This window comes from Mobula birostris, chromosome 4 (genome assembly GCF_030028105.1).
Source record: "Mobula birostris isolate sMobBir1 chromosome 4, sMobBir1.hap1, whole genome shotgun sequence".
In the NCBI taxonomy this organism is placed as follows: Eukaryota; Metazoa; Chordata; class Chondrichthyes; order Myliobatiformes; family Myliobatidae; genus Mobula; species Mobula birostris.
The window spans coordinates 72,220,429-72,247,316 of record NC_092373.1 but is presented as its reverse complement, the minus strand read 5'-3'; the positions used below and the strand labels follow the sequence as shown (position 1 = coordinate 72,247,316).

General features: G+C 41.8%; 1 protein-coding gene across 1 annotated transcript in view; it reads left to right on the top strand.

The window, feature by feature from the left end:
- LOC140196405 (ubiquitin carboxyl-terminal hydrolase 17-like protein 19) overlaps nucleotides 1-26,888 on the top strand; it is a 51,836-nt gene that overhangs the window by 14,538 nt on the left and 10,410 nt on the right. The window contains exons 9-11 of the mRNA XM_072255548.1: nucleotides 8,233-8,341; nucleotides 8,474-8,505; nucleotides 26,238-26,363. Of these exons, the coding sequence (XP_072111649.1) occupies nucleotides 8,233-8,341; nucleotides 8,474-8,505; nucleotides 26,238-26,363 (267 nt within the window). The remainder of the gene's footprint in view (nucleotides 1-8,232; nucleotides 8,342-8,473; nucleotides 8,506-26,237; nucleotides 26,364-26,888) is intronic.

Here is a 26,888-nt window from a genome sequence, read left to right as displayed (position 1 = left end):
TCTTTTCCAAACAAAAACATCTATTGTTCAATATTTGGAAATGTAGACTCAGTTGTAGCATTCTGGGGGCAGCTATGCTTCAAGTGTTTGATCACAACAAGCTACAATGTGAACCAGTGTTTGTACAGGGCTCAGTAAACAGGGATCCTTATAGTAGGAAGTCTTCACCATCACCACTGTCAGCAGCAGTAAGGTATCGTGTTGAAATTATTCATTTCAGCCAATCAGTTCATAGCAGAAACATACTGAGGTAGTTTTCACATTGAATGACAGTACATGACTACTGTCCATTGACCTACCAGCTCTCCCCTAAAAATTAGTCACAGGAAAGTATAACACAGAAAGAAGCCCTTTGACTAATCTAGTCCATCCTGAAATCTTTTAAACTGCCTATTGCCATCGACCTGCACCAGGACCATGGCCTTCCTATGCCCCTCCCCTACCCCTACCATCCATGTACCTATCCAAACTTCGCTTAAGTGTTGAAATTGAGATCGCCTGCACCACTTGTGCTGGCAGCTCATTCCACACGCTCATGACCCTCTGAGTGAAGAAGGTTCACCTCGTGTTCCCCTTAAACTTTTCACCATTCACCCTAAACCCATGACCTCCAGTTGGAGTCCCACCCAACCTCAGTGGAAAAAGCCTGCTTGCAGTTATTCTATTGATAACCCTCATTAGCTTGTATGCCTGTATCAAATCTCCTCTCAATCTTTGATGTTCTAAGGAATAAATTCCTAACCTATTCAATCTTTCCTTGTAACTCAGGTTCTCCAGACCAATTAGCATCCTTGTAAATTTCCTCTGCACTCTGTCTACCTTATCTACTTCTTTCTTGTTGGTAGGTGACCAAAACTTCACAGAATACTCAAAGTTACGATTCACCAACATCTTATACAGCTTCAACATGCTGTTTTCAAAACAGTTCACTTGAAGCATGGTGTAGTGTCCAGTGGCCACACAAGTGCACACATCTGACACTAGTTAGACACCATTCAGCAACAGTCTCTTGCCCAAATTAAGCAGCATAATGACTCAAATAACTCATTGCGTTCACATTTAGGATCTTTAAGCTCTCAGTCTCCTCCATGACAGCATCATTGATGTCAACAGTGGCATGTTCCGAGCCCCACTTCCTGCAGTGAATGTTCACCTCCTTCGTTTCATTGACATTGATGTCTTGACTCAAGGCCACAATGCTCTCTATCTCCTCCCTGGAGAAGAGTAATCTCATTCTCAAAGCCACATTATCGCAGTTGGTTGCAATCTGTGCAAACTATTCCACAAGTTTTCTGCATTCTCCTGCCATCTTTTTGTAGCTGGAAATGAATATGTTTGCTCCCTTTTCCAGTGCTGACTGAGGGTATCAGAGAAAAAATGTTAACAGTTAACCTTTCCTCAGGTGCAGCATGTATTGTTGACACTTTTCAGTAATGCTGTTGCTACATTAGGCATTTAATTTAGTGATCATTCAAATCTTGTGTATTTTACATTGGATTTCACATCAGATTGCAGAAAAATAAGCTTTCCTCATGCAAATCAGGCTTCTACATTTGTGCTCTTTTTCAACTATTTTTAAAGAGTTAGTGTTTATTCACGTTTGAACCATAAAGATTCAAGATTCATCATTGTTTAATGTTACTTCCACTACACAAGTGTAAAGAAGAACATGTTACTCCAGATCTGATACAGCACAAAATAAACACAGTAAGGTAAAGAATATAATAAAAGGCACAATAAATATAAATACACAAGCAAGCTGATTTACATAAATTGATTGTATGTCCATCAAGTGACACGAGGCACAGGAGTGTCTGTACGTGAGGTGACTGACAGGAAATGATAAAGTAGTGGTGGGGGGAGGTGTGGAAGCACTGGTCAGTGGGTGGAGATATTGACCAACCTTGCTTCATGGGGAAAGTGAAGGTTTTTGAGTCTGGTCCTGGCATGGATGTTAATTTGCCATTTAAACGAGATCCTCCCCTCATCCTTCTGGATTCCAGTGAGTACAGACCTAGAGCCATCAAAAGTTCCTCATATGATAACCCTTTCATTCGTGGAATCATCTTTGTCAACCTTCTCTGGAGCCTCTCCAATGCCAGCACATCTTTTCGAAGATGAGAGCCCCAAAACTGTTCACAATAGTCAAGGTTAGGCCTCACCAGTACCTTATAAAGCCTCAACATCACATCCTTGCTCTTGTATTTTAGACCTCTTGAAATGAATACTAACATGGCATTTGCCATCCTCCCCACTGACTCAGCCTGCAAGCTAACCTTGAGGGTGTCCTGCACAAGAACTTGTAAGTCCGTCTGCATCTCAGATTCCTCCCCGGTTTTCTCCCTGTTTAGAAAATAGTCTGCACATTTATTTCTACTACCAATGTGCATGACCATACATTTTCCAACATTGTATTTCATTTGCCACTTTCTTGCCCATTCTCCTAATCTGTCTAAGTCCTTCTGCATCCTACCCGTTTCCTCAACACTACCTGCCCCTTCACCAATCTTTGTATCATCTGCAAACTTGGCAACAAAGCCATCTATTCCATCACCTAAATCATTTATATACAGCATGAAAAGTAGTGGTCCCAACACTGACCCCTGCGGAACACCACTGGCAGCCAACCAGAAAAGGATCCTTTATTCCCACTCGCTGCCTTTGACCAATCAACCAATGCTCTAACCATGTTAGTAACTTCCCTGTAACATCAGGCACACTGCTAGGGTCTTCCGCAGTGAAGACTGAAAAAAATACTCATTGAGTTCATCAGCCATCTCCTTGTCCCCCGTTATTATTTCTCCTGCCTCATTTTCTAGCTCTCCGAGATCCACTCTCTTTTGTGTTTAACATAAACTTTTACTATCCACTTTGATATTATTTGCAAGCCTGCTTTCATATTTCCCTTCTAGAGATTTTTTCAGTTGCTCTCTGTAAGTTTTTAAAGACTTTCCAATCCTTGATCTCGCCACTAATTTTTTTCTTTGTTTTATGCCCTTTCTTTTACTTTTACAATCGTTTTGATTTCCTTTGTCAGCCATGGTTATACTATTTTACCATTTGAGTATTTCTTCATTTTTGGAAGACATTTGACCTGCACCTTCCTCATTTTTCCCAGAAATGCACGCCCCCAGCTCCTTCCAATTTACTTTGGCCAACTCCTCTCATACCACTGTAATTTCACTCACTCCATGGAAATACTGTTACATCAGACTTTACTGTTGTAGTGTGGATGAAATCAGTGGAGAGACAGAGTTACTGGTTGATACAAAGCAGCTTCTTTATTCAACACAACAAGATACAGCAGGCATCGTACTGACGGAGATGCTTTCAGTAGGAAGGTCTGCTAGCCCAATGTGGGCTCGATATTTATATGCTAAACACAAAGGCAATCGCTACTTAAAAAGTTATAGACAATGCACAGACAATGCTTCCTTTTGAAGCTACCTACAAACATTACACCTTCTGGCTTCATCCTTTCCTTCCAATGCCAACATGTCTGGGTTGGTATCCACAGCCTTTAGGGATGCAAGTTAAATCCACAATACACTTATTTAGCATTTTACGTGCTAACATAGAAGATAATTAATATTTATAAAGTATAGATAATACTGTCTTCGAAACTACAGCATCTGGTCAAACTACGGCGCCAGGAGCATCTGGTATTCACACCTTTTTAGGAAGCACATTGTTGTGGACTCAATCCACAGTACTTGGTCAAATAAAAGTCTGGTGGCCAAAGTCATTTAAGTGTAAACGATTCATCTACCTAAAAAAAACTCACTCGAACATTGGCTATGCATTCTTTTACTTTTAACAAATGTGTGAAATGTTTTATTCTTTCTCACTAACTCCACAACTATTTTACCATTTGAGTATTTCTTCATTTTTTGAGAACATATGACCTGCACCTTCCTCATTTTTCCCAGAAATGCGCGCCAGCAGCTACTTCCAATTTACTTTGGCCAACTCCTCTCATACCACTGTAATTTCACTCACTCCACGGAAATACTGCTACATCAGACTTCACTTTCTCCCTGTCAAATTTCAAGTTGAACTCAATTATATTGTGATCACTCGTTCCTATGGGTTCTTTTACCTTTACCTCTCTGATCGCCTCTGGTTCCCTAATAGGCTTAACGACAAATTGCTCTAAAAAGCCATCTCGTAGGCATTCAACAGACTCGGTCTCTTGTGATCCATTGCCAACCTGATTTTTCCCAATCGACCTGCGTGTTAAAATCTCCCAAAACTACCATAACATTGCCCTTTTGACTCGCCTTTTCCTATTTCCTGTTGTAGCCTGTGGTGCACTGTTGGGAGGCCTGTATGTAACTACTATCAATGTCCTTTTACCCTTGACGTTTCTCAACTCAACCCACAGGATTCAACATCTTCCGATCCTATCTCACATCTTTCTACTGATTTTATGCCATTCTTTACCAGTACAACCACACCACCCCCTCTGCCTACCTTCCTATCCCTCTGATTGTCATAGGGGGTGCACTGGGAGCAGACCCAAATTCAAGACAGAGACACTGAAGTACTAGGAACAGGATTAGACGTGACAAGGAAGCAAGGGGGAGAGGGGAAGAAAAGACCCTGGACATGACACAGGCCCTGAACGAGACAAGGATACAGGGCCTAGGGTAGGACTTGACTAGGATAGTGGAACCAGGACATGGAACTTGGAACTAGGAGCCTGGGCCTGGACTCCGAGCCAGAGACTGGACATGGACCCAGAACCTAGGTCTTAACTTGGGCTCGGATCACGGAACCAGGCGAGGACATGACGAGGCTACAGGACGTGGCGTGGCTACAGGATGGGATAAGAGACTCCACGACAGGACAAGAGAACTCCAGCCCAGGACAAGGGAAGCCCAGCACTCGGCTGGGCAAGGTACTCCTGGGCTGGGTGAGACACATGGACAAGATGAGAACACAAAGCCGTGGCTTGGACAGGACAAGGTTATTGGACGTGGCTGGGACTGAACGAGACACCGAAGCCTTGACTTGCTCAAGGGAGAGACAGGAATGCAGAGCCTTGGTCGAGGGAGATGCAGGAACGCAGAGCCTTGGTTGAGGGAGGTGCAGGAACTCAGAGCCTTGGTCGAGGGAGAGGCAGGAACGCAGAGCCTGGACCCCTCCTTGGGTACAGGATGTAGGGCCGCGACTCACAACACAGAATGTAGTGTATGACGAGACGGTTTCCCCACACAATGTAGCAGCAGACGGCTGGACCTACCTACTGAAGGCATGGACACAAAGACAGATCCCAACACTCGGTAGTGGCAAATGGCCAGACCTACCTAATGAAGACGTGGACACACAGGCAGTTCAAAACAATGTTAGACAGCTCTTTATCTTGCTCTGGCGATGGGACTTAACAGTGGTGCAGGAGAGGGCTTCAGATGAGGCAAGGCAAGGCGAGGCGAGGCTTAAGGCAAGGCTCCGGGAGGAGGGTGTAGGGTAGGGTTACAGACAGGGGATTAGGACAGGGACAATCCAGCAGCCAGAGGCTGAATCCTGAAGCTATTTATGAAGCCAGCCCAAATGAGAATCAGCTGCCTCAACAGAAACTGGGGAAAACCGGAAAACCTGGAATAAGGAACATAGGCCGGACTGTGAACCGTGAACCTTACTCCATGGAAATACTGCAATATCAGACTTTACTTTCTCCCTATCAAATTTCAAGTTGAACTCAATTATACTATGATCACTGGTTCCTACCTAATGAAGACGTGGACACACAGGCAGTTCAAAACAATGTTAGACAGCTCTTTATCTTGCTCTGGCGATGGGACTTAACAGTGGTGCAGGAGAGGGCTTCAGATGAGGCAAGGCAAGGCGAGGCGAGGCTTAAGGCAAGGCTCCGGGAGGAGGGTGTAGGGTAGGGTTACAGACAGGGGATTAGGACAGGGACAATCCAGCAGCCAGAGGCTGAATCCTGAAGCTATTTATGAAGCCAGCCCAAATGAGAATCAGCTGCCTCAACAGAAACTGGGGAAAACCGGAAAACCTGGAATAAGGAACATAGGCCGGACTGTGAACCGTGAACCTTACTCCATGGAAATACTGCAATATCAGACTTTACTTTCTCCCTATCAAATTTCAAGTTGAACTCAATTATACTATGATCACTGGTTCCTATGGGTACTTTCATCTTAAACTCTCTAATCACCTCTGGTTCATTACATAACATTAAATCCAGTACAGCTGATTCCCTAGTAGACTTAACGACAAATTGCTCAAAAAGCCATCTCGTAGGCATTCAACAGACTTGCTCGCTTGAGATCCATTACCAACCTGATTTTTCCCAATCGGCCTGCATGTTAAGATCTCCCATGACTACCATAACATTGCCCTTTTGACTCACGTTTTTCTATTTCCTGTTGTAACCTGTGGTCCACCTCTCAGCCACTGTTGGGAGGCCTGTATATAACTGCTATCAATGTCCTTTTACCCTTGACATTTCTCAACTCAACCCACAAGGATTCAACATCTTCCGATCCAATGTCACATCTTTCTACTGATTTTATGCCATTCTTTACCAGTAGAAACACACCACCCCCTCTGCCTACCTTCCTATCCCTCTGATGTAACGTGTAACTTAGGACATTCAGCTCCCAACTACAACCATCCTTCAGCCACGATTCAGTGATGGCTACAACATCATACATAGTAATCTGTAACAGTACAAAAAAGTCATCCACTTTATACTACGTACATTGAGATACAACACATTGAGTACCGTGTTTGCTATCTTTTCTGATTCTGCATCCCTAATGTTTTAATATTCAGCCTGTTGGCTGCAATGAAGTCCCATCACCTGCCTGCCCTTCCTGACAATCTGACTGCATGGTTATCTTTACTTTTTTACCATCCATCCCTTCCCCCCTGCAAAATGAGTTTAAACCGTCACCAACAGCTCTAACAAACCTGCCCACAAGAATGTTGGTCCCCCTTGGGTTCACGTCACTTTTGAACTGGTCATACCTCCTCCAGAAGAGATGCCAATGATCCAAGAACCTGAAGTCCTGCCCCATGCACCAGCTTCTCAGCCACACATTTATCTGTCAATTCATCCTGTTCTGCACTCACTGGCATGTTGCACAGGCAGCAATCCAGAAATTACTACCCAGGAGGTCCTGCTTCTCAGCTTTCTACCTAGCTCTCTAAATTGTCTTTTCAGGACATCTTTGCTTTTCCTTTCTCTGTCACTGGTACTAATATGTCCCAAATCATTTGGCTGTTCTCCAAAATGTTGTGGACATGATCTGAGACCTCCCCGAACCTGGCATCTGGAAGGCAACATACTGTCCGGGTGTAACGTTCCCATCTACACCATCTCCTGTCTGTCCCCTTCACCATTCAGTCCTCTATCACTACCGCTCTCTTCTTCTCTCTTTTTCCCTTCTGCACCGTGATCCATACGCAGTGCCTCTAACCCGGTCACTGTGGCATTCTCCCGGGAGGTCATCCCAAACGTAAGTATCCAAAGCAGTATACTTGTATTTGAGGTGAATGGCTGCAGGTGTTCTCTGCTCTAACTGCCTATTTCCACTTATCCTTACGGTCACCAAGCTACACGTCTCCTGCAACTTTGGGATGACTACTTCCCTGTAACTCTGATCAATTATCTCTTCACTCTCCCGTACAAGCCGAAGGTCATCCAGTTGCTGCTCCAGATCCCTAACACAGTCTTCAAGGAGCTGCAGCCGGATGCACTTCACTCAGATGTAGTTCCCCGGGAGACTCTGGGTCTCCTGGTTCTCTAACATCTGGCAGGAAGAACACACCACAGCATTTAATTGGTACAATAAGAATGAAAAAAAAAACAAAAAGGAAAATTAACAGACGCTTTACACAGAGTCAACCCCTTTTCCGAGCCGAAGCCTCTTTTGAGCCAAAGCCTGATGTTTCAACTCTTGCCACTGGCCCACTCCTGCCAGTGGCCATTCCGCTTAACCCTTCTGTATTTCTCTATAGTTCATAGAGCTCTGTTGTCGCCGCTGTTAGGCCCCATACATATGAGAACCATGTGTTGGTCAGAGTAAACAATGTACTGAGTGCATTGGAACATGGAATATATCAGAATCCTGGAGCACTGCACACAGGCAAATGAACTTCCCTGAGATAAACTGTGAGTGAGCAGGACATCGCTGTTAAGGGACTCTGTCCAATTATTGAAAAACTAATATCCTGCTTTCTTTCTTTCATGCTCTCACACAGATGAATAATGTGGATGTTGTAAAAGGTGAAGAAACACCTGTTCAATCACAAGAAGTGAAGCAGGAATGTTCTGAGGACATTACAGCAGGAAATCCTGAGACCCCTCAAGGTAGGTTGGAAGCTGCGGGCACAAAGCATCAGCATGGCTGGTGGGCTCGAGCACCTGCTGCAAGAAACATGACTGACCACGTCGGAATATTCATAAACCCTTCTTATGTTCTTAATTCATTTTCTCCTTTAGACCAATCACAGCAAATTTCAACAGGAGAAGGGGTAAGGAAACATCAAGTACTGAACATGAACAAGTCCTCTTCTACCTTTTCTTTAATAAACCGCTCACAGTTCCTGCTACAATTGATCATTTTTCCCACTGTCACCAAGTCACTGAAATCCATCCAGGCTGGATCAATTAAAAAAAATTGCATAATTTTTCTCGTGATATTGGGCATGCTCTCTTTCACCTTTAGCAACTGTGTGAAATGATTTATTCTTTCTGACTCACTTCACAACTCAGAGAAATATTACTCTCTCCCCTCACAGTTTCTGAAACATTTTTGGGGTGTTTTCTCAGAAAAGGGCTTTGTTAATCGAGAAAATCTGCAGATGCTGGAAATCCACACAACACAAAATGCTGGAGGGACTCATCAAGCCAGGCAGCATCGATGGAAAAATGATACAGTCCTGCTGAAGGGTCTCAGCCTGAAATGTCGAATGTGCTTTGTCCTGACTGAGTGTATCAGAGCACAAATGTTAACAATTAACCTTTCCTCAGATGTGGCATGTATTGTTGACACTTTTCAGCAGTGCTGTTGTTACATTCAGCATTTAATTTAGGGAGCATTCAAATTTTGTGCATTTTACTGTCATAACGGGGGCATTGGGAACACACCCAAATGCAAGACACAAACGCTGAAGTATTAGGAGCAGGACAAGGTTTATCAAGAAATCAAGGGGAGTCAGGAAGAAACAATGCTGGACATGGGCACAGGCCCTGACGAGACAAGGACACCAGGCCTGGGCTAGGACTAAGTCTAGGAAAGCGAGACCAGGACAAAGAACTTGGAACTAGGAGCCTGAGCTGGGACTCCGAGCCAGAGACTGGACAGGGACCCGGAACCTGGGCCTTGACTTGGGTTTGGACCCTGTATCGAGGCGAGGACAGGACGTGGCTACTGGACTGGACGTGTCTAGGCTACAGGACTGGACGTGGAACTCCTGCACAGGACGAGGCACATGGACAGGACAAGAACACAAAACTTGATTTGGACAGGACGAGCTTCTTGGACTAGGCTTGGACTAGACGAGGTCCTTGGACTAGATGAGGTTCTAGGACATGGCTTGGACTAGATGAGGTTCTAGGACGTGGCTTGGACTAGATGAGGTTCTAGGACATGGCTTGGACTAGATGAGGTTCTAGGACATGGCTTGGACTAGACGAGGTTCTAGGACGTGGCTTGGACTAGACGAGGTTCTTGGACGTGGCTTGGACTAGATGAGGTCCTTGGACTAGACGAGGTTCTAGGACGTGGCTTGGACTAGACGAGGTTCTTGGACGTGGCTTGGACTAGATGAGGTCCTTGTACTAGACGAGGTTCTAGGATGTGGCTTGGACTAGACGAGGGAACTCCAGCACCGGGCTGGGCGAGCAACTCCAGCACATGACGTGGTTCTTGGACTAGGTTTGGCTCAATTCTTGGACTCGGCTTGATTAGGCCCTTGGGTACGGAGCCAGGACTTCTTCTTTAAGTGCAGGGCCAGGACCCTTTCTCGGACGCAGGGCTGGGATGACTGCTGAGGATACTTGCCCAGGTGACTGCCGAGGTTAACTGCCAGGGATTCAGATGGGGAGGGGAAGGGAACAGTCCAACAACAAATCCTTGGTTTGCAGACGTATTTGTGCCAGCCCAAAACAAGAATCAGCTGCCTCAGTTAAGGCACCCAACGGAACAAGTGAAAACAGGAAAACTTGGAATAAGGATCGATGAACCGGACTGTGAACTGGAATGTGGTATTCACGGACCGGACCATAACAGTATCCCCCACTCTATGGAAGCCTCCTGGCAACTGAACAGGCTCTCCAGGACTAAGGACGAACTGAGCGGGTTGGTGGGGGGGGGTATTCAACAGGAGGGAACCAAGGATGGCGAGAGTTAAATGACAGTGTCTGTGTTGCTGGGTCCACGTAGGGCTGGACTGTTCTGTCATAAGGAGGTGTTGGGAGTGGACCCAAATGCAAGACACAGACACTGAAGTACTAGGAACAGGACAAGGTTTATCAAGAATGCAAGGGGAGTCAGTAAGAAACAACGCTGGACATGGACACAGGCCCTGGACGAGACAAGGACATAGAGCCTGGGCTAGGACTAAGACTAGGAAAGCGGGATCAGGACAAAGAACTTGGAACTAGGAGCCTGGGCTAGGACTCTGAGCCAGAGACTGGACAGGGACCTGGAACTTAGGTATTGACTCGGGCTCGGATCCCAGACCTAGGCAAGGACTGGACGTGGCTACAGGACTGGACGTGGAACTCCTGCACAGGACGAGGCACATGGACAGGACGAGAACACAAAGCCTTGACTTAGGCAAGACGAGGTTCTAGGACGTGGCTTGGACAAGATGAGGTTCTAGGACGTGGCTTGGACTAGATGAGGTTTTTGGACATGGCTTGGACTAGACGAGGGATCTCTAGCACCGGGCTGGGCGAGGTACTCCTGGGCTGGGCGAGGGAACTCCAGCACAGGACATGGCTCTTAGCCTGGGTTTGGCTTGGTTCTTGGACTCGGCTTGATTAGGCCCTTGGGTACAGAGCAGGACTCCTTCTTGGAGCACAGGGCCAGGACCCTCCTATGACGCAGGGCCAGGATGCTTTCTAGGACGGAGGGCCAGGATGACTGCTGAGGATACTTGCTGAGGTGACTGCCAAGGTAAACTGTCGGGGATTCAGATGGGGAGGGGAATGGAATAGTCCAGCAGTGAATCCTTGGTTTGCAGAGGTATTTATGTGCCAGCCCAAAGTGAGAATCGGGTGCCTCAATTAAGGCACCCAATGAAACAAGGGAAAACAGGAAAACCCAGAATAAGGATCAATGAATCGGACCGTGAACCGGAATGTGGATTTCACAGACCGGACCATGACATTTACGTTTGTTTTCAAGATGAGAGTGCAGAAAAATACACCTTCCTATTTAGACCATGGTACTGCACTTGTGTTGAGTGTTCTTTTCCAAGTATATTTTGGAGTTAGTGTTAATCACTTTTAAGCCATAAAGGTTCAATATTGTTTCGTATCTTTTCCCATGAAAAGGTGTAAAGCAGAACAAATAATTGTTAGTGTGGATCCGATGCAGCACAAAATAAACACAATGAGATAAAGGAAGTAATAAAAAACACAATAAATATAAATACCCAAGACAGCTTATATAGATTGTTTGTTTGTCCATGAAGTGACGCTAGGCACAGGAGTGTCTGTACATAAGGGGTCCTGACAGGAGATGATAAAGTAGGGTGGTGGGAGGTGTGGAAGCATTGGTTCGTGGGTGGAGGTGTTGATCAGCCTTGCTGCTCGGGGAAAGTAAATGTTTTTGAGTCTGGTGTTGCTGGAGTGGATGATAAGTCGCCTCATCCTGATGGGAATAGGACAAGTAATCCATGAGGAGGGTCGGTGGGATCCCTTTTCCACATCCTTCTCTATATATATCCTTGATGGTGGGTAGCCTGGGACAGGAGATGTGTTGGGCAGTTTTCTTTTTATTTTATTTTATTTTTATTTGGGGAAGGTATTCGCAAGTATTATACAAACTTTTTTTACATGTATAATTTTTAACATTTTTTATATATGTATAAATCTATAATTATTTATACATTCACAAGTACACATTGAGATGATATGAAAAGTAATTAGGCACTTAAATAATTATGTGCAGTTGTAATTCCACTCTATTAAACTAAGCAATGATAATGGTTGTTAAAAAATAGTAATAATAGTGGTTGAATAATAATTTCCACGTATCTCTTCTGGTCCATTTCTTTCTGGTCCAAAATATTGTATGTAACCCTATGTAACTTCTATCATAGGTGTTCATATCTTATCTCGTTCATGTTTGCTCCTACCCACAAACATACTTGTCCAATCCCTATGTACTTATTTACTTCATTTTATCATTTTTTTTCCTTTCCCAAATCTTTTCTTTTACGTCTGTTAATTCCCCGTTTTCCCAGAAAAAAAAAAGAACAGTAAATATTCGAACCAAGGGCGCTTACGTTAACACTATTACTATGTTGATGAGGAAAGCAGTATAAACCATTAGGAGAGTCATCTAAAGTCTGCTCGTTTTGGGGTTATGAATTCAATCCATTTATTCCAAATTCGATATAATTTTTATTTTTGAATTTTCAGAGTAAGTCATCTTTTCCATTTTAAATATTTCCAAAATAATTTCATGCCAATCGTCTAATGTAGGTGATGTTGGATTTAGCCACTTTCTGGTGTTTGATTTCTGACTTGCCGTGAAAAGGGCCTACAGCAGCTTTATATCTTTCTTCTGTTCAAAAAACAATACATGCCCCAAATAGAGAGTCTCAAAGTTCAGAGGTATCTGGGTCTTAAATACCTTAACTAATGTTCTGTGAATACCTTTCCAATATAAACTTAATTTAGGGCAATCCCAAAACATACGGAAATGACTTGCCTCTTTGGAGCCACACGTTCTCCAACACGTCACGTTTGTGACTTTATGTTTTTCCTGGTATGGGGTCTTGAAGTATCTTATAATATTTTTCCAGTAATGTTCTCTCCAAATCCAAGAGTTAGTCGAAGACCACTGAAAACTGCATACTTGCCCCCAAGCCTCCTCTAGAAGTACCAACCCCGCTTCTTTATCCCACTTCTCTTTAATATTCAATGTGTTTTCATTTTTGGCATGAAAGAGGGCATTATATAATCAAGAAATTGATTTACTTGGCATTGAACTGTAAGCTGAATTCAGAATCTTGAAAAATTATAATTCTACTGTTGATAAGTCTGCATATCTACAACTCTGGTTAACATAGTGCTGTACTTGAAGGTACCAAAAAGAAGTCGTTGTGTTCTAGGCCATGTTTGTCCTGCAGGAATTGGAAACTTTGTAATACTCTTTAATGTGTGAATGAGAGGTAGGTTGTAAGACCTTTCTTTATCCATAGTTCAAATCTTTTATCTCCTTTGTTGGGAAGGAATTCGGTATCATATGCACAACATCTGAAAAGTTTTAACATGTTATTGATTCCACATGAATTAACCACCTTCTGCCATACTTTTAATGTGAGATTTATCCAGCTGTTTTTAAACTTTTCCAATTGGGCCATCAATCCTTTGTCTGCTATTGAGGCCTGTAGAGGAAAACTGTCAACCAATCCAAATTCTATTTCCTTCCATCTAGCCTTATATTCCCTATTACACCAATAAAACAGAGAGATTATCTGTGAAGCATAAAAATTGTTTCTCAAGCAAGGAAGTGCCATACCTCCTCCTTCCTTTCCTAACTGTAAGGTGTTAAATCGGATTCTAGGTTTCTTTCCTTGCCAGATAAAACGGGAAATCCATTTGTCCCATTCTCTGTATTGATTATCATCCACCTCCACAGGTAAAGTCTGGAAAAGATAACAGTAACCGAGGGAGAATATTCATTTCTTTGGTATTTATCCTTGAATTTAAACTTTATGTATATTTGCTTTTATCTCTGAAATTAATGGCCCATAATTTACCTGTGATAACGTTGAAAGATCTCTTGGCAGGGTTATTCCTAAATATTTTAATGATATAGCTTCCCACTTAAGATCATATGTATCCTGCAGTTTTTTGGATGTTGTATAATTTAGGGACATAGCCTGTGTTTTCTTTACATTAATTTTATAACCTGGTATTTTACTGAGCTCATCCAACAGTGTAAACAGTCCTATAAATGATTTTTCTGGTTCACTCAGATAGATTAAAATGTTATCTGCGAATAATGCCACTTTCTGTTCAATCCCTGCCACGTTGATACCTTTTACAATTTCGCTCTGTCTTATTAGTTGAGCAAGAGGTTCAATTATAGTGCAAAAAGGAGGGGAGAAATTGGGCATTCCTGTCTAGTTCTTTTCTCTGAAATAAAGAAGTCATAGAGGTCCCTCTTTATCTTATTTCGAGCTGTAGGCCTGTCATATAAAGTCTGGATTGCTTTAATAAACTTTTCTTGAAAGCCGAATCTTCCTAACACTCTGTATAAGAATACCCAAATAACTGAATCAAAAGCTTTCTCAGTGTCTAATCCCACTACCATTGTCTCTGTCCCATTCTTAGTAACCTGTTCTAGTATGTGTCAAGTTCTCTTTATGTTGTCCTGAGTTTGTCTTTGTTTTCTTTTGTAATTCATTTTTATTATTATTATTTGTTCTTATTTTACAAAGCAGCACGCATGTCATAGAGCAGATAGAGTACAGCATATTTACACAGCCATCCCAAGACAGGAAAACAAATAAAACTTAGAAAGAGAATGAAGTTCTAATTTAAGTTTAAATTAACATGCAACCAAAATTGATCCCACACGTCTTGCACTTTTCCCTCACCGTTAATTCTTCCCAACATGTGTTCATATGATGACATCTTAAACATTTTCTCAGTCCATTCCTTCACTGTGGGATATCTGGGTTTTTCCAGTTTTGCAATATAATTCTTGCAGCTGAGATGAGACCCACCTTAAAAATAGTGACATTGTCATTATTTACATTAGGTATCATTGTCCTATCATCCAGGAGACAAAGCCATGGGCACAAGGGCAGTGTGGAACCCGACCAATTCCACAACAAATTGAGAACTTTATACCAAAATGGACGAACCATGGAACACTCCCAAATCATGTGAAAATATGTGCCCATCCCATTTTTACATTTCCAGCATAAATTATTATCAACAATCCCTATTTTTATTGAGTCTAGTTGGTGTCCAATAATATCTATGTACTATCTTATATTGAATAAATTTCCCTCTCGCTTCCCTAATATGTGTACCCACATTTGATAAAATATTTGACCACTCATTATCTTCAATATCGCTTCCAAGATCCTTCTGCCATGCTGCTTTGAGATTATTACACGATTCACCCACAGAGTGCTTGAACATTTTATAAAACACTGATGGTTTATAAACTTCCTGTGGTAATGTGAAGTATTCAGTTAAAGGGTTACTTTGTGGGTCACCGTTCTTGAATATGCTACTAATGCAATGTCTTCTTTGCAAATACTCCAGAAATTCCCTTTATCTACAGAGTTATATTTCCTCTGCAAATCCACATATGACATAAAAATATCATTCTCATAGAGATCACCAACTGTATTTACACCTTTAATCTTCCATTCTTTCCAGTACACCGTTCTTTTCCCAATGTGTATCTCAGTGTTATTCCAGAGCGAGGAGTATAACTGGTTTAAATGCGAAATTCTACAAGCTTTATAAATTGTACTGCACACACTCCTTGAGTGAGATAGTATAGGATTTAGATTAGTCTTGTTTTCCACATGTTGGGAGAGGATGTTAAGGGGAGAGTGTGGTGCAGCCAGGCTCTGTTCTATAATTACACAATCTAAATCAACATTAGCCCTGTCCCAATGTTTAGCTAACTTGGTCATTTCAAAGGATAATTTATATACCCTGACTTCTGGTATTCTGAGCCCACCCATGTCCCTGCACATACACATCTTACTCTTTTTAATTCTGGGCTTCTTCTTATCCCATAGAAAATCCCTGATAATTTTGTTGTATTGCTTGTAGATCACATCTGATATAGTTAAAGGAAGCATCATAGAAAGATAGTTAAACTGAGGTGCTATGACCATTTTAACTACATTGACTTTACCACAGAGTGACAGTCTCAGAGATTTGCCCCCACTTCTCCAGATTATTTCTTATCCTACTCAATAATGGGTCATAATTTAAAGTAATTATTTCATCCAAATTCTAATTAAGTTTGACCCCCAGATACTTCATTCCAACTGGCACCCATCTGAAATTAAACTGAGATACTGAATTTGAAAAAAACTATTTTGACATTAGCATAGCCTCAAATTTATTGCAGTTGATTTTATAACCAGATACTTCAGAATATAATTGAATTGTTTTCATTCGTGGGGGTAAGGAGTTAGAAGGGTCACTACTCAGTAATAAAATATCGTCAGCATATGACATCAGCTTATACTTCTTTCCACCTCCCTTCACTCCTCTAACATTTAGATCTGCTCTAATCATGATTGCCAGCGGTTCCAAAAAAATCATAAATAAGAGGAGAGGGGGCAGCATTGGTGTGTACCCCGTGAGATGTTGGAAAATGGGGATATGATACCATTTGTAATAACTGCAACCTTAGAGTTTTTATACAAAATTCTAATCCATGATTTAAAGATAGAGCCAAACCCAAAGAATGACAAGGCTGTGGTTAAAAATCTCTACTCAATCCTGTCAAAGGCCTTTTTGGCGTCAAGGGAGATGGCAGTAACTGGGATACTACTTGCGGAGTTCAGCCATATTAAGTGTCATTAGGATCTGCCTCTAATGAAGCCAGCCTGGTCAGTATTAATTATAGATGGCAATACTTTCTCTAATCGCAAAGCCAATATTTTAGTCAGTATCTTACAGTCCACATTAATTAAGCTTATAAGCCTATAATTGGAGGGATCTATTGCCTCCCTGTCTTTTTTTGGGGATCAACGATATTAATGCTTCATTAAATGTATTCGGTAAAGATTCCAAATTAAGTGCTTCTAAATAGATTTTTGTTAGAATAGGAGCCAATATGTCCAGAAATTTCTCATAATATTCAACTGGGAAGCCATTCATACCCATTTCCCCATTTTCATAGCCCGTCTGACCTCATCCTCAGTAATTGGGGCATCCAAGGACTCAGCTTATTGTGGGGATAATGTAGGCAATTTTATGTTAGCAAAAAACTGATTCAGCTCCTCCTGGTCATGGTTAAACGGTGATGCATATAAATGTTCATAGAACTGTTGAAAAACTTTGTTTATTTCCTTAGATGATGATACTAATGTATCTCCTTTCTTAATTACAGGTATAACACTATTCGTATTCTGCTGCTTTAAATATCGTGACAGCAGCTTACCAGCTTTGTCAGCACCTTTGTAGAAACTTGTTTTTGATCTAAATAAATCATATTCTGCTTCTTTGTTATATATGTTATTTAGCTGGAATTTCAAATTGCACAGATATTTGTATAAGTCCTTGTCTTTAAATTTCCAAGCAATACAAATTTAAGTTTTTTGTGAATTAAAATCATTGTCCCATTTTGTTTGCTATTAAGTGATGAATAGAATACCTGACCCACCCAATCTCTTCTAAATTTCAATGCTTCAACATCTTTAAAATGTGTTTCCTGGACAAATGCAACATCAATTTGTTTACCTTTAAGGTATGATAAAATCTTTTTCATCTTGATTGTGTTTCCACACCCATTAATGTTCCATGATATGAAATTAACCATTTTCATGTCCTAAACTTCATGCACAGATATGCAAAAACATACATTTTCCCGGATGGCTGAGTCTGGAATGCAATAACTCCAAAAAATAGTCCAAAAAAAAACCTGCTGTACTCTATTCTATCCCCGTGCTCAATTATTACCAAAAAACACGCAAATGCTGCACTCTCAAACAAGTAAACAACCAACATAACCCAAAAACGTATAAATAATATATTCCTGCCAGATTAACTAACAAATAAAAACAAACAGGCAGGATAAGCTCCACAAAGAAACAGAAAGGAAAAAGACACATGATATGGTCTGCAAAGTGCCATGCCAGCTAGCAAGCCTCACCCTAATCAGACCGCTTCATCCAGCTTCCCACCCACCCTGTTATACCTAAAAAGTTATCTCCACCTATCACTGTGATCAAATCCTGCCCCTCAGTCAATGCCAGCGCCACAGTTTTTCTGAATGAATTCCGAGTTTGTCTTTGTTGAATAGATCCAGTCTGGTCTAAGTGGATGAGGCCAGGTGGAAGCTTTTCCAGTCTGTGCACTAATATAGATGTAAATAATTTGTAATCCAAATTAAGAATGCTGACTGGCCGGTAATTAGCACATTCTAGTTTATCTTTATCTTCTTTAGGAATAACTGAAATAATCACTTCTCTCCAAGAAGGTGGAATTCCTGGAGGTGGAATTTCTCCTCTTTGTAAGATCCAACTAAAGGTGTTAAGTAATAATGGGGCTAACTGTGACTTTGGCGATTTGTACCTCTCTGAGGTAAACACACCCGAGCCTGGAGACTTTCCAGCCTTCAATCCAGAGAGGGCCACGTTCAGTTCTTTGGCAGTTTTTTGGCATTCATTTTATAAATCTGTGAGCTTGGGTAGATCTAAAGAATTCAGGGAAGTGTCTAAATAGGGCTCATTGGAGGCCCGGGGTTGAGAGTACAGCTCTCGATAGTATGTTTCTAAACTCTCTTGAATTTTCCCTATTATACTCTCCACAAGCTTTGTTTTTGGATTCTTTATTTTATGAATTGTATTGTCTGCTTGTTGTTCACATAACTTATATGCCAATAATCTAGCTGTTTTACCTCCTACTTCATAATCGTTTTGTCTCAGGTAAAGAAAATTTCTTTGAGTTTCCAATGCATAAATATCATCAATTTCACTTTGCAATTTCTTAACTTCCTGTTTTAAATTAGAATTAATTTTGTTGCTGTCTACAACTTGAAGTTGTTTTAATTTTCCTAGATAGTCTGGTAATTCTTGTGCATTGATTTTTTTCATGTGAGTGGTAATGGAAATAATTTTTCCTCTCAGTACAGGTTTCAATGTATCCCATAAGATCACTGGTAATGTTTCTCCCGTGTCATTAAGGTCTAGGTATTCTTTGATTTCTCCCCTTAATCTCTCCATTACTTTTGGGTTATTGAGAATATATGAATTTAACCTTCGTGTTTTCCTCATTTTCCTTTCCAGGATTAGAGACATGGAGACTGGGCTATGATCCAACAGATCAATTGTTGCAATATTACAGTCTTTTATCCTGAGTCTATCCATGTTAAATATAAAAAAATAGTCTATCCTCAAATAAGCTGAATGATGGAAAGAGTAATGTATATAGTCTTTACTCGTGGGGTGTAATTCCCTCCACACATCTATAATTCTCAACTCCTCTATCAATGATTTCACTTTCCTAGTCAGAGGTTTGTTCTGAATCACTGTTCCTGAACAATCTAATGCAGGGTTTAACCTAATATTAAAATCCCTCCACAGATTACTACCCCTTGAGAACTGACCATCAGGTCAAAAATGTGTCTATAGAATAACCATTCACAACCTGGTGGAGCATAAACATTCAACAATATCATTTCAGTACCTTCTATTCTTCCTGTAATTTTTACGAATCATCCATCCTTGTCTTTAGTCTCTGAAATACGTTCATAATTAAGAGCACTTGATATTAAAGTAGCTACCCCTCTTTTGTTGCTCAATTTATATGATGAATAAAATACATGCTTAAAGCCCATTCTTTTTAATTTTGCATGTTCAGATTGGCTCATGTACGTTTCCTGAAGGAAAGCCATTTGTGCCCTCTCTTTTTTTAACTTACACATAATCTTATTTCTCTTAATTGGATTCAAAATCCCATTAACATTATAGGAAATTATTTTTACCAGTTTAATTTGCATTTTTCTCTAGTAGGAATAAAAACCATAGAAACCATAGAAACTACAGCACAGAAACAGGCCTTTTAGCTCTTCTTGGCTGTGCCGAACCATTTTCTGCCTAGTCCCACTGACCTGCACACGGACCATATCCCTCCATACAATTCCCATCCATGTATCTGTCCAATTTATTCTTAAATGTTAAAAAGAACCCGCATTTACCACCTCGTCTGGCAGCCCATTCCATATTCCCACCACTCTCTGTGTGAAGAAGCCCCCCTAATGTTCCCTTTAAACTTTTCCCCCTCACCCTAAACCCATGTCCTCTGTTTTTTTTCTCCCCTTGCCTCAGTGGAAAAAGCCTGCTTGCATTCACTCTATCTATACCCATCATAATTTTATATACCTCTATCAAATCTCCCCTCATTCTTCTACGCTCCAGGGAATAAAGTCCTAACCTATTCAACCTTTCTCTGTAACCGAGCTTCTCAAGTCTCGGCAACATCCTTGTAAACCTTCTCTGCACTCTTTCAACCTTATTTATATCCTTCCTGTAATTTGGAGACCAAAACTGAACACAATACTCCAGATTCGGCCTCACCACTGCCTTATACAACCTCATCATAACACTCCAGCTCTTATACTCAATACTTTGATTAATAAAGGCCAGTGTACCAAAAGCTCTCTTTACGACCCTATCTACCTGTGACACCACTTTTAGGGAATTTTGTATCTGTATTCCCAGATCCCTCTGTTCCACTGCACTCCTCAGTGCCTTACCATCAACCCTGTATGTTCTACGTTGGTTTGTCCTTCCAACGTGCAATACCTCACACTTGTCTGTATTAAGCTCCATCTGCCATTTTTTAGCCCATTCTTCCAGCTGGTCCAAGTCCCTCTGCAGGCTCTGAAAATCTTCCTCACTGTCTACTACACCTCCAATCTTTGTATCATCAGCAAACTTGCTGATCCAATTTACCACATTATCATCCAGATCATTGATATAGATGACAAGTAACAATGGACCAAGCACTGATCCCTCTGGCACACCACTAGTCACAGGCCTCCACTCAGAGAAGCAATTCTCTACCATCACTCTCTGGCTTCTTCCATCCAGCCAATGTCAAATCCAATTTACCACCTCTTCATGTATACCTAGTGACTGAATTTTCCTAACTAACCTCCCATGCGGGACCTTTTCAAAGGCCTTACTGAAGTCCATGTAGACAATATCCACTGCCTTCCCTTCATCCACTTTCCTGGTAACCTCCTCAAAAAACTCCAATAGATTGGTCAAACATGACCTACCACGCACAAAGCCATGTTGACTCTCCCTAATAAGTCCCAGTCTATCCAAATGCTTGTAGATTCTGTCTCTTAGTACTCCCTCCAATAATTTACCTACTACCGTCGTTAAACTTACTGGCCTATAATTTCCCGGATTACTTTTCGATCCTTTTTTAAACAACGGAAAAACATGAGCCACTCTCCAATCCTCCAGCACCTCACCTGTAGACAGCAACATTTAAAATATTTCTGCCAGGGCCCCTGCAATTTCAACACTAGTCTCCTTCAAGGTCCGAGGGAACACCCTGTCAGGTCCTGGGGATTTATCCACTTTAATTTTCCTCAAGACAGCAAGGACCTCCTCCTTTTCGATCTGTACAGTTTCCATGATCCTTTTCTAAACAAACAGTAAGCAATCCCTTCTCAACAGTAAACTGGAACATAAGACCACACACTAGACATTTTTGAACGTATAACATTTGAAAATTTTCCCTGACTTCCAACAGTGAGGCCTGAGCACCGACCCGCCTCAGTTCAGAGGGATAACCCCTATCTTCACCCTGTGTTAGGGGGCCCTCTGCAGTGTGAACAATAATAGAGAATTCTCTCCTGTTTATGTCTCAACCCTATTGCTATCATTCAAGTTCTTCTATCTAGTTTATTTTCAGTTACCAGCTTTCATTTTACCTTTAAGTCTGGTTTAATCTTTTCAGTCATTTCTCTTAATTAATCTGTACTCTCTGTACGTTCACGTCTGAATATTTGCAGCTTTTCCTTATAGTTTGACACTCTGGTTCATGTGGAGTGTCCTCGCCGCACTGGCTGCCACGACTTCTGCTGAATCCTCTCCAGTAACGACTCTGGTTGGGTGATAACTTTTATGGGTTGTCCCTGGTCCACCAGGTCCAACTTTGCCTCCTCCACTGTAGCGTAGGTTTTTGTCCCTTTGTTGTAAAAGACTCTTAGCTGAGCTGGATACAGGGTCTGGAATCTGATGTTGTTTTCTTTCAGGACCCTCTGTGCCTCCGCGTGTTCCTTCTGTCTGGCAAGGACTCCCCAGTGCGTAATCGTGGTCAAAGATGATTTTACAGTTGCTCCACGTGAAACCTTTCTTTTGCCATGCCCGTTTAAGCACCTCTTCCTTTATGCTGTAACTGAGAAATCTGACTAGAATCGATCTGGGCTGGGCGCCTGCCGGAGGCTGCGGTGCTAACGCGTGGTAGGCCCTTTCTATCTGTAGGTCTTTTGTGTCCAGTATATCAAGGTTCTCTCTCACCAGCTTCTCCACGAAGGAATCACCAATCCGGGTTTACCTTCAGCTCCTTCGGGAACTCCATAGATCCTCATATTTACCCTCCTTGAGCAGCCTTCTTGGTCTGTTAGCTTCCACTGGAGCTGCTCTTGTAGCTTCAGCATTTCTGCTATGTGGTAAACCATATATATGTTGTAACTGGGTTAACTGTCTGGACACGCCCCTCTGCTGACTGCCCCTGTGGCTCCTCCCGCAGTTCCTGAATAAAGGTGAATTCACCTTGCCCCTCCCCCTCAGTCCGGGGGGCAGACACTCAGCATGGAGGTTGTATTGTACAGCGAATAAAAGCCTTTCAGTATTTTACATCTTCAGTCTTTTGGAGTTATTGAAGGTGCTTCATGCTATCATTTCCTCTGCGTTTTGCAGCCTCCCTTCAGTCCCTACAATCCTCGCTTCGGCTTCATCTAACCTCAAATTAGTTCCTGCTATTCCTCCTTTAATATCGTCCAGCTGTTTGTTGTTATCTTGTCGGAAATCATGAATCACCGATTCTTCCTCAATACCTCTGTCCTAGCTATCTGTGGGGGAGTCAGGCCCCTTGTCTTGCTGCTTCTCTTTATATTTATCAGCCTTCTGAGCGGATGTTTTATTCTTGTTCTTAGACATCATCCTTGCCCCTTTTATTGATATAGTTATACAATACTAAATATTTGTCTAATTTTGACTTTGGGGCCATTTACCTTCTTTTTTGTCTTTTTTGTCGAAAGACCTTTCCCTACGTCACCATTCCCTTGATGACCTGGAAGTCATCGAGGAGTAAAAATCTTTACTGTTGGGCCGTTTTCTCTACCCGTTGTAGAGCTTTCCTATCTGCCATGTAGTAGGTTGCTTACTGTGCAGTGTTGCAACATGTTAGGGAGCAGTCTTCTGTGGATCTGTAGAATTAAGTGAGTGTAGATGTGCATAGTCCAGCTGTCTACCACCTCCTCAGAAAGCTAAGGCATTGGTGAGCTATCATAATTGTGTAGGGTGTGTTCTGGGACCATGAGAGCTTGTGCAAGATCTGAGGTCCCAGGAGTTTAAAACTGCTCACAGTTCCACTGGTATGCTGTCACTGTAAAGAGGAGTGTGAGTCCTCCTGAAGTAAATAACCATCTCCTTTGTCTTGTTGACATTGAGGAAGAGGTTGTTCGCCTGGCAGTAGACCTCGAGCTCTTCTACCTCTTGTTTTTAGGCTGTCTGGTTGTTGTTGGTGATGAGCCCCACTACTGTCATGTCATCAGTGAACGTGACTATGTGATGACATAGGGGTCTGATTTGTAGTCATGTGTGAGCAGTGTGGACAGCAAACGCTCTGGGGGGCCCCTGTGTTGAGGGTGATGGGGAGGGAGGAGCAGTTGTGCATCCTGACTATCTGAGTTCTGTTGGTTAGCAAGTCCAACACCCAGTTGCACAGTGGTATTTTTAGACTGAGGAGTAGGAGTTTGTTCATCAAGGTCTGTGGAACAATAATGTTGAATGCTGAACTGATCTCCAGAAACAGTATTCTGGCATGAGTGACCTTGTTCTCTAGGCGTATCACCCACAACCATGTATTCGGCAGTGGAGTAGATACGCCAATTGCACTTGTGAATATGCACGTGCCAGCTAATTATTATTTCATTGTGATAGTATTTAACTCCATTCATTCCATCATAATATTTATTGAGACTTGGACACAGCACAGCCTCCCTCTCAGTCCCACCTGAGTTTTCTTGATTTCAGTCTGTTGGGGTTCCCAGGTCTCTCTGGATCCCCAGTCTCTCAGTCTGTTGGGATTCCCAGGTCTCTCTGGATCTCCGATCTCACAGTCTGTTGAGGTTCTCCAGGCCTCCCTCTTAAATTCCTCATTTCTCTCGAGTCAACCCTGAATCTCGAATTTTCAGGTCTTCCTGGGCCATCAGGTGCCAGCTATCGGGAGGGTGGTCCTGTAATGCCTTCTTCAGGCCTGTGCAGAGCATCAGAGAGCATTGGTCTCTGAGGTGTTTAGAGCACCTGAATTAGTTAATTGTTGCTTAACAGCAGTTATTAATAGTTTAAGAATTCCGTGTTTTTCTTAAGCAACTCGCTGTTTGTAATCTGGTTTCCTGGTGCTTTCTGTTTAAGTTTATTTTGATAGGCTCAATGGATTCTGTGTTAGTTTATTGTTGCAGCAGGTGCCTGATAAGTTCCAATCGGAGGGTCCTCATTGAGAATGATCCGTCTCCCAATGTCACTTGGTCGAATTACCTCTGTACAAGCTCTTGTTTCTGTCTCTACGTGGAAGTCTTTGGCTCCGATATTGGCAGTGCACGCCATGGCACTTATCTACCAGCATCACTGAAGGGCATCTTGGACAAGTCCCTCATCCAGGACTTCCAGCGGACACAAGTCTGTGGTGTCTCGAGAGGAGTGCCCTGTCACAACCACGGATTCAGCAGAGCAGTAGATACGGCAATTACGCTTGTGAATATGAATGTGTCAGCTAATTATTATTTCATTGTGATAGTATTTAACTCCATTCATTCCATCATAGTACTTATTGAGACTTGGATACAGCACAGCAACGCTTCGCTGCCTGCTTGCATTCAGCCTTGCCTGAGAAATTGGACTATTAAGTCAACCGACTCTGAAGACTAGCGTTTATTGTTTTCTCTTCCCTTTAACACTGAACTCATAAGAGGGGTGATTGATAAGTTTGTGCCCTAAGGTAGAAGGAATCAATTTTAGAAAACCTAGCATATTTATTTGTCAACATAGTCCCCTCCTACATTTACACACTTAGTCCAGCAGTCGTGGAGCATACAGATCTTGGGCCTCCAGAAAGTGCCCACAGCATAATACCTTTATTATTTTCACTTAAGAAAAAATATTTTCAGTCTAGGACAATTACATGGTCTTGCATATGGATAAAGGAAAAGATACATAAAAATTTATGTTGAACTCTGAATCAAGAGTTGTGGAAATCTTGTGTAAATGACATCATCTGTAAAGAAAATTTTACATTCTTTCAAGTACTCTTTCGCAAAAATCCTAAAACAAAGTACCACAAATCTGAAATAAATATTGAAAAAACTGAAAATATTGAACAGGTTAGGAAACAGCTATGGCAAGAGAAACAGGGTTAACATTTCAGATCAATGAAACACCTTGATCTGAAACATAGAAAACCTACAGCACTATACAGGCCTTTCGGCCAACAATGCTGTGCCAAACATGTACTTTAGAAATTACTGAGGGTTACCCATAGCCCTCTATTTTTCTAAGCTCCATGTACCTATCCAGGAGTCTATTAAAAGACCCTATCGTATCTGCCTCCACCACCGTCAGCGGCAGCCTATTCTACGCACTCACCACTCTCTGTGCAAAAAAAACTTAACACCTGATGTTTTCTCTGTATCTACTTCCAAGCACCTTAAAATTGTGCCCTCTCAGGGCACAGACTCTGAGACATTCACTCTTTCTCTTTCTTCAGATACTGCCTGACCTGCTGAGTATTCACAACATTTTCTGTATTCAATTTCATCTTTTAGCAGGATTTTGGCCAGTACTTCTAAGAAAACTAGACCATTTTCCAAAATGCTTACAGATATTGGTCATCCTTGTATCGTGGTAAAGAAGTTATGTCCTTGACAGGAAGATGTTGAATATGTCTTGTCTGTTTGATAGCATCAAAATTAACTCAGTTTGGTCAATTTGTCAGTGGTGTAAATGCAAATGACTGGCCAGTGCAAAGAAAAGTGATATCAATGATACCTTTCTGTTGCATTTCTCTGCTTTAGGAGAAAAGGTACGAATTGTTTGCAATATGGCACCACAGTGGAAGCTATGGAAGTTGCCACTATTATGCTGAAATCAAATCAGACTCTGGTGACTGGTACAATTTTAATGATGAATATGTTAAAAAGGTAAAAATTAAGAATACAATCAGAAGTTGTCTAAAGCAGCATTATACCTCACACAATAGAATCTGATTATGTTGTTGGAGGTTAATCATCCCATTCATACTATATGAGATTACTGTAGGAGCTGAGACTGAACTTTATTTACTTAGCTCTCGATAATTCCATGCCAGCTTGTTTTCGAGATGAAATGTAAACATTAATAATATGACAGGATTAACACTAAACACATCAGACTGATCATGTGAGCTACCAGACAGTGGCTTTTTCTTTATTCATTTGTAGAATGGCATTGTTATTGCCCCTGAGAGAGTGCTGAATCACCTGCTTCATCTCTGCACTCTAACTGTACCTTTTCCTACAACGCTGTGAGGTGGAGGGTTCCCAGAATTAGACCTAGAAATTATGTAAAAATAATTACTATATATATCTCGACATTAAGAGAGTGTGCAGTTTTGGAGGGAGAAATGTAAAAACAGGCATGTTATGTGTCTTTCCCTCTGATAAAAAATGTATAGGATTGAGAAAAGC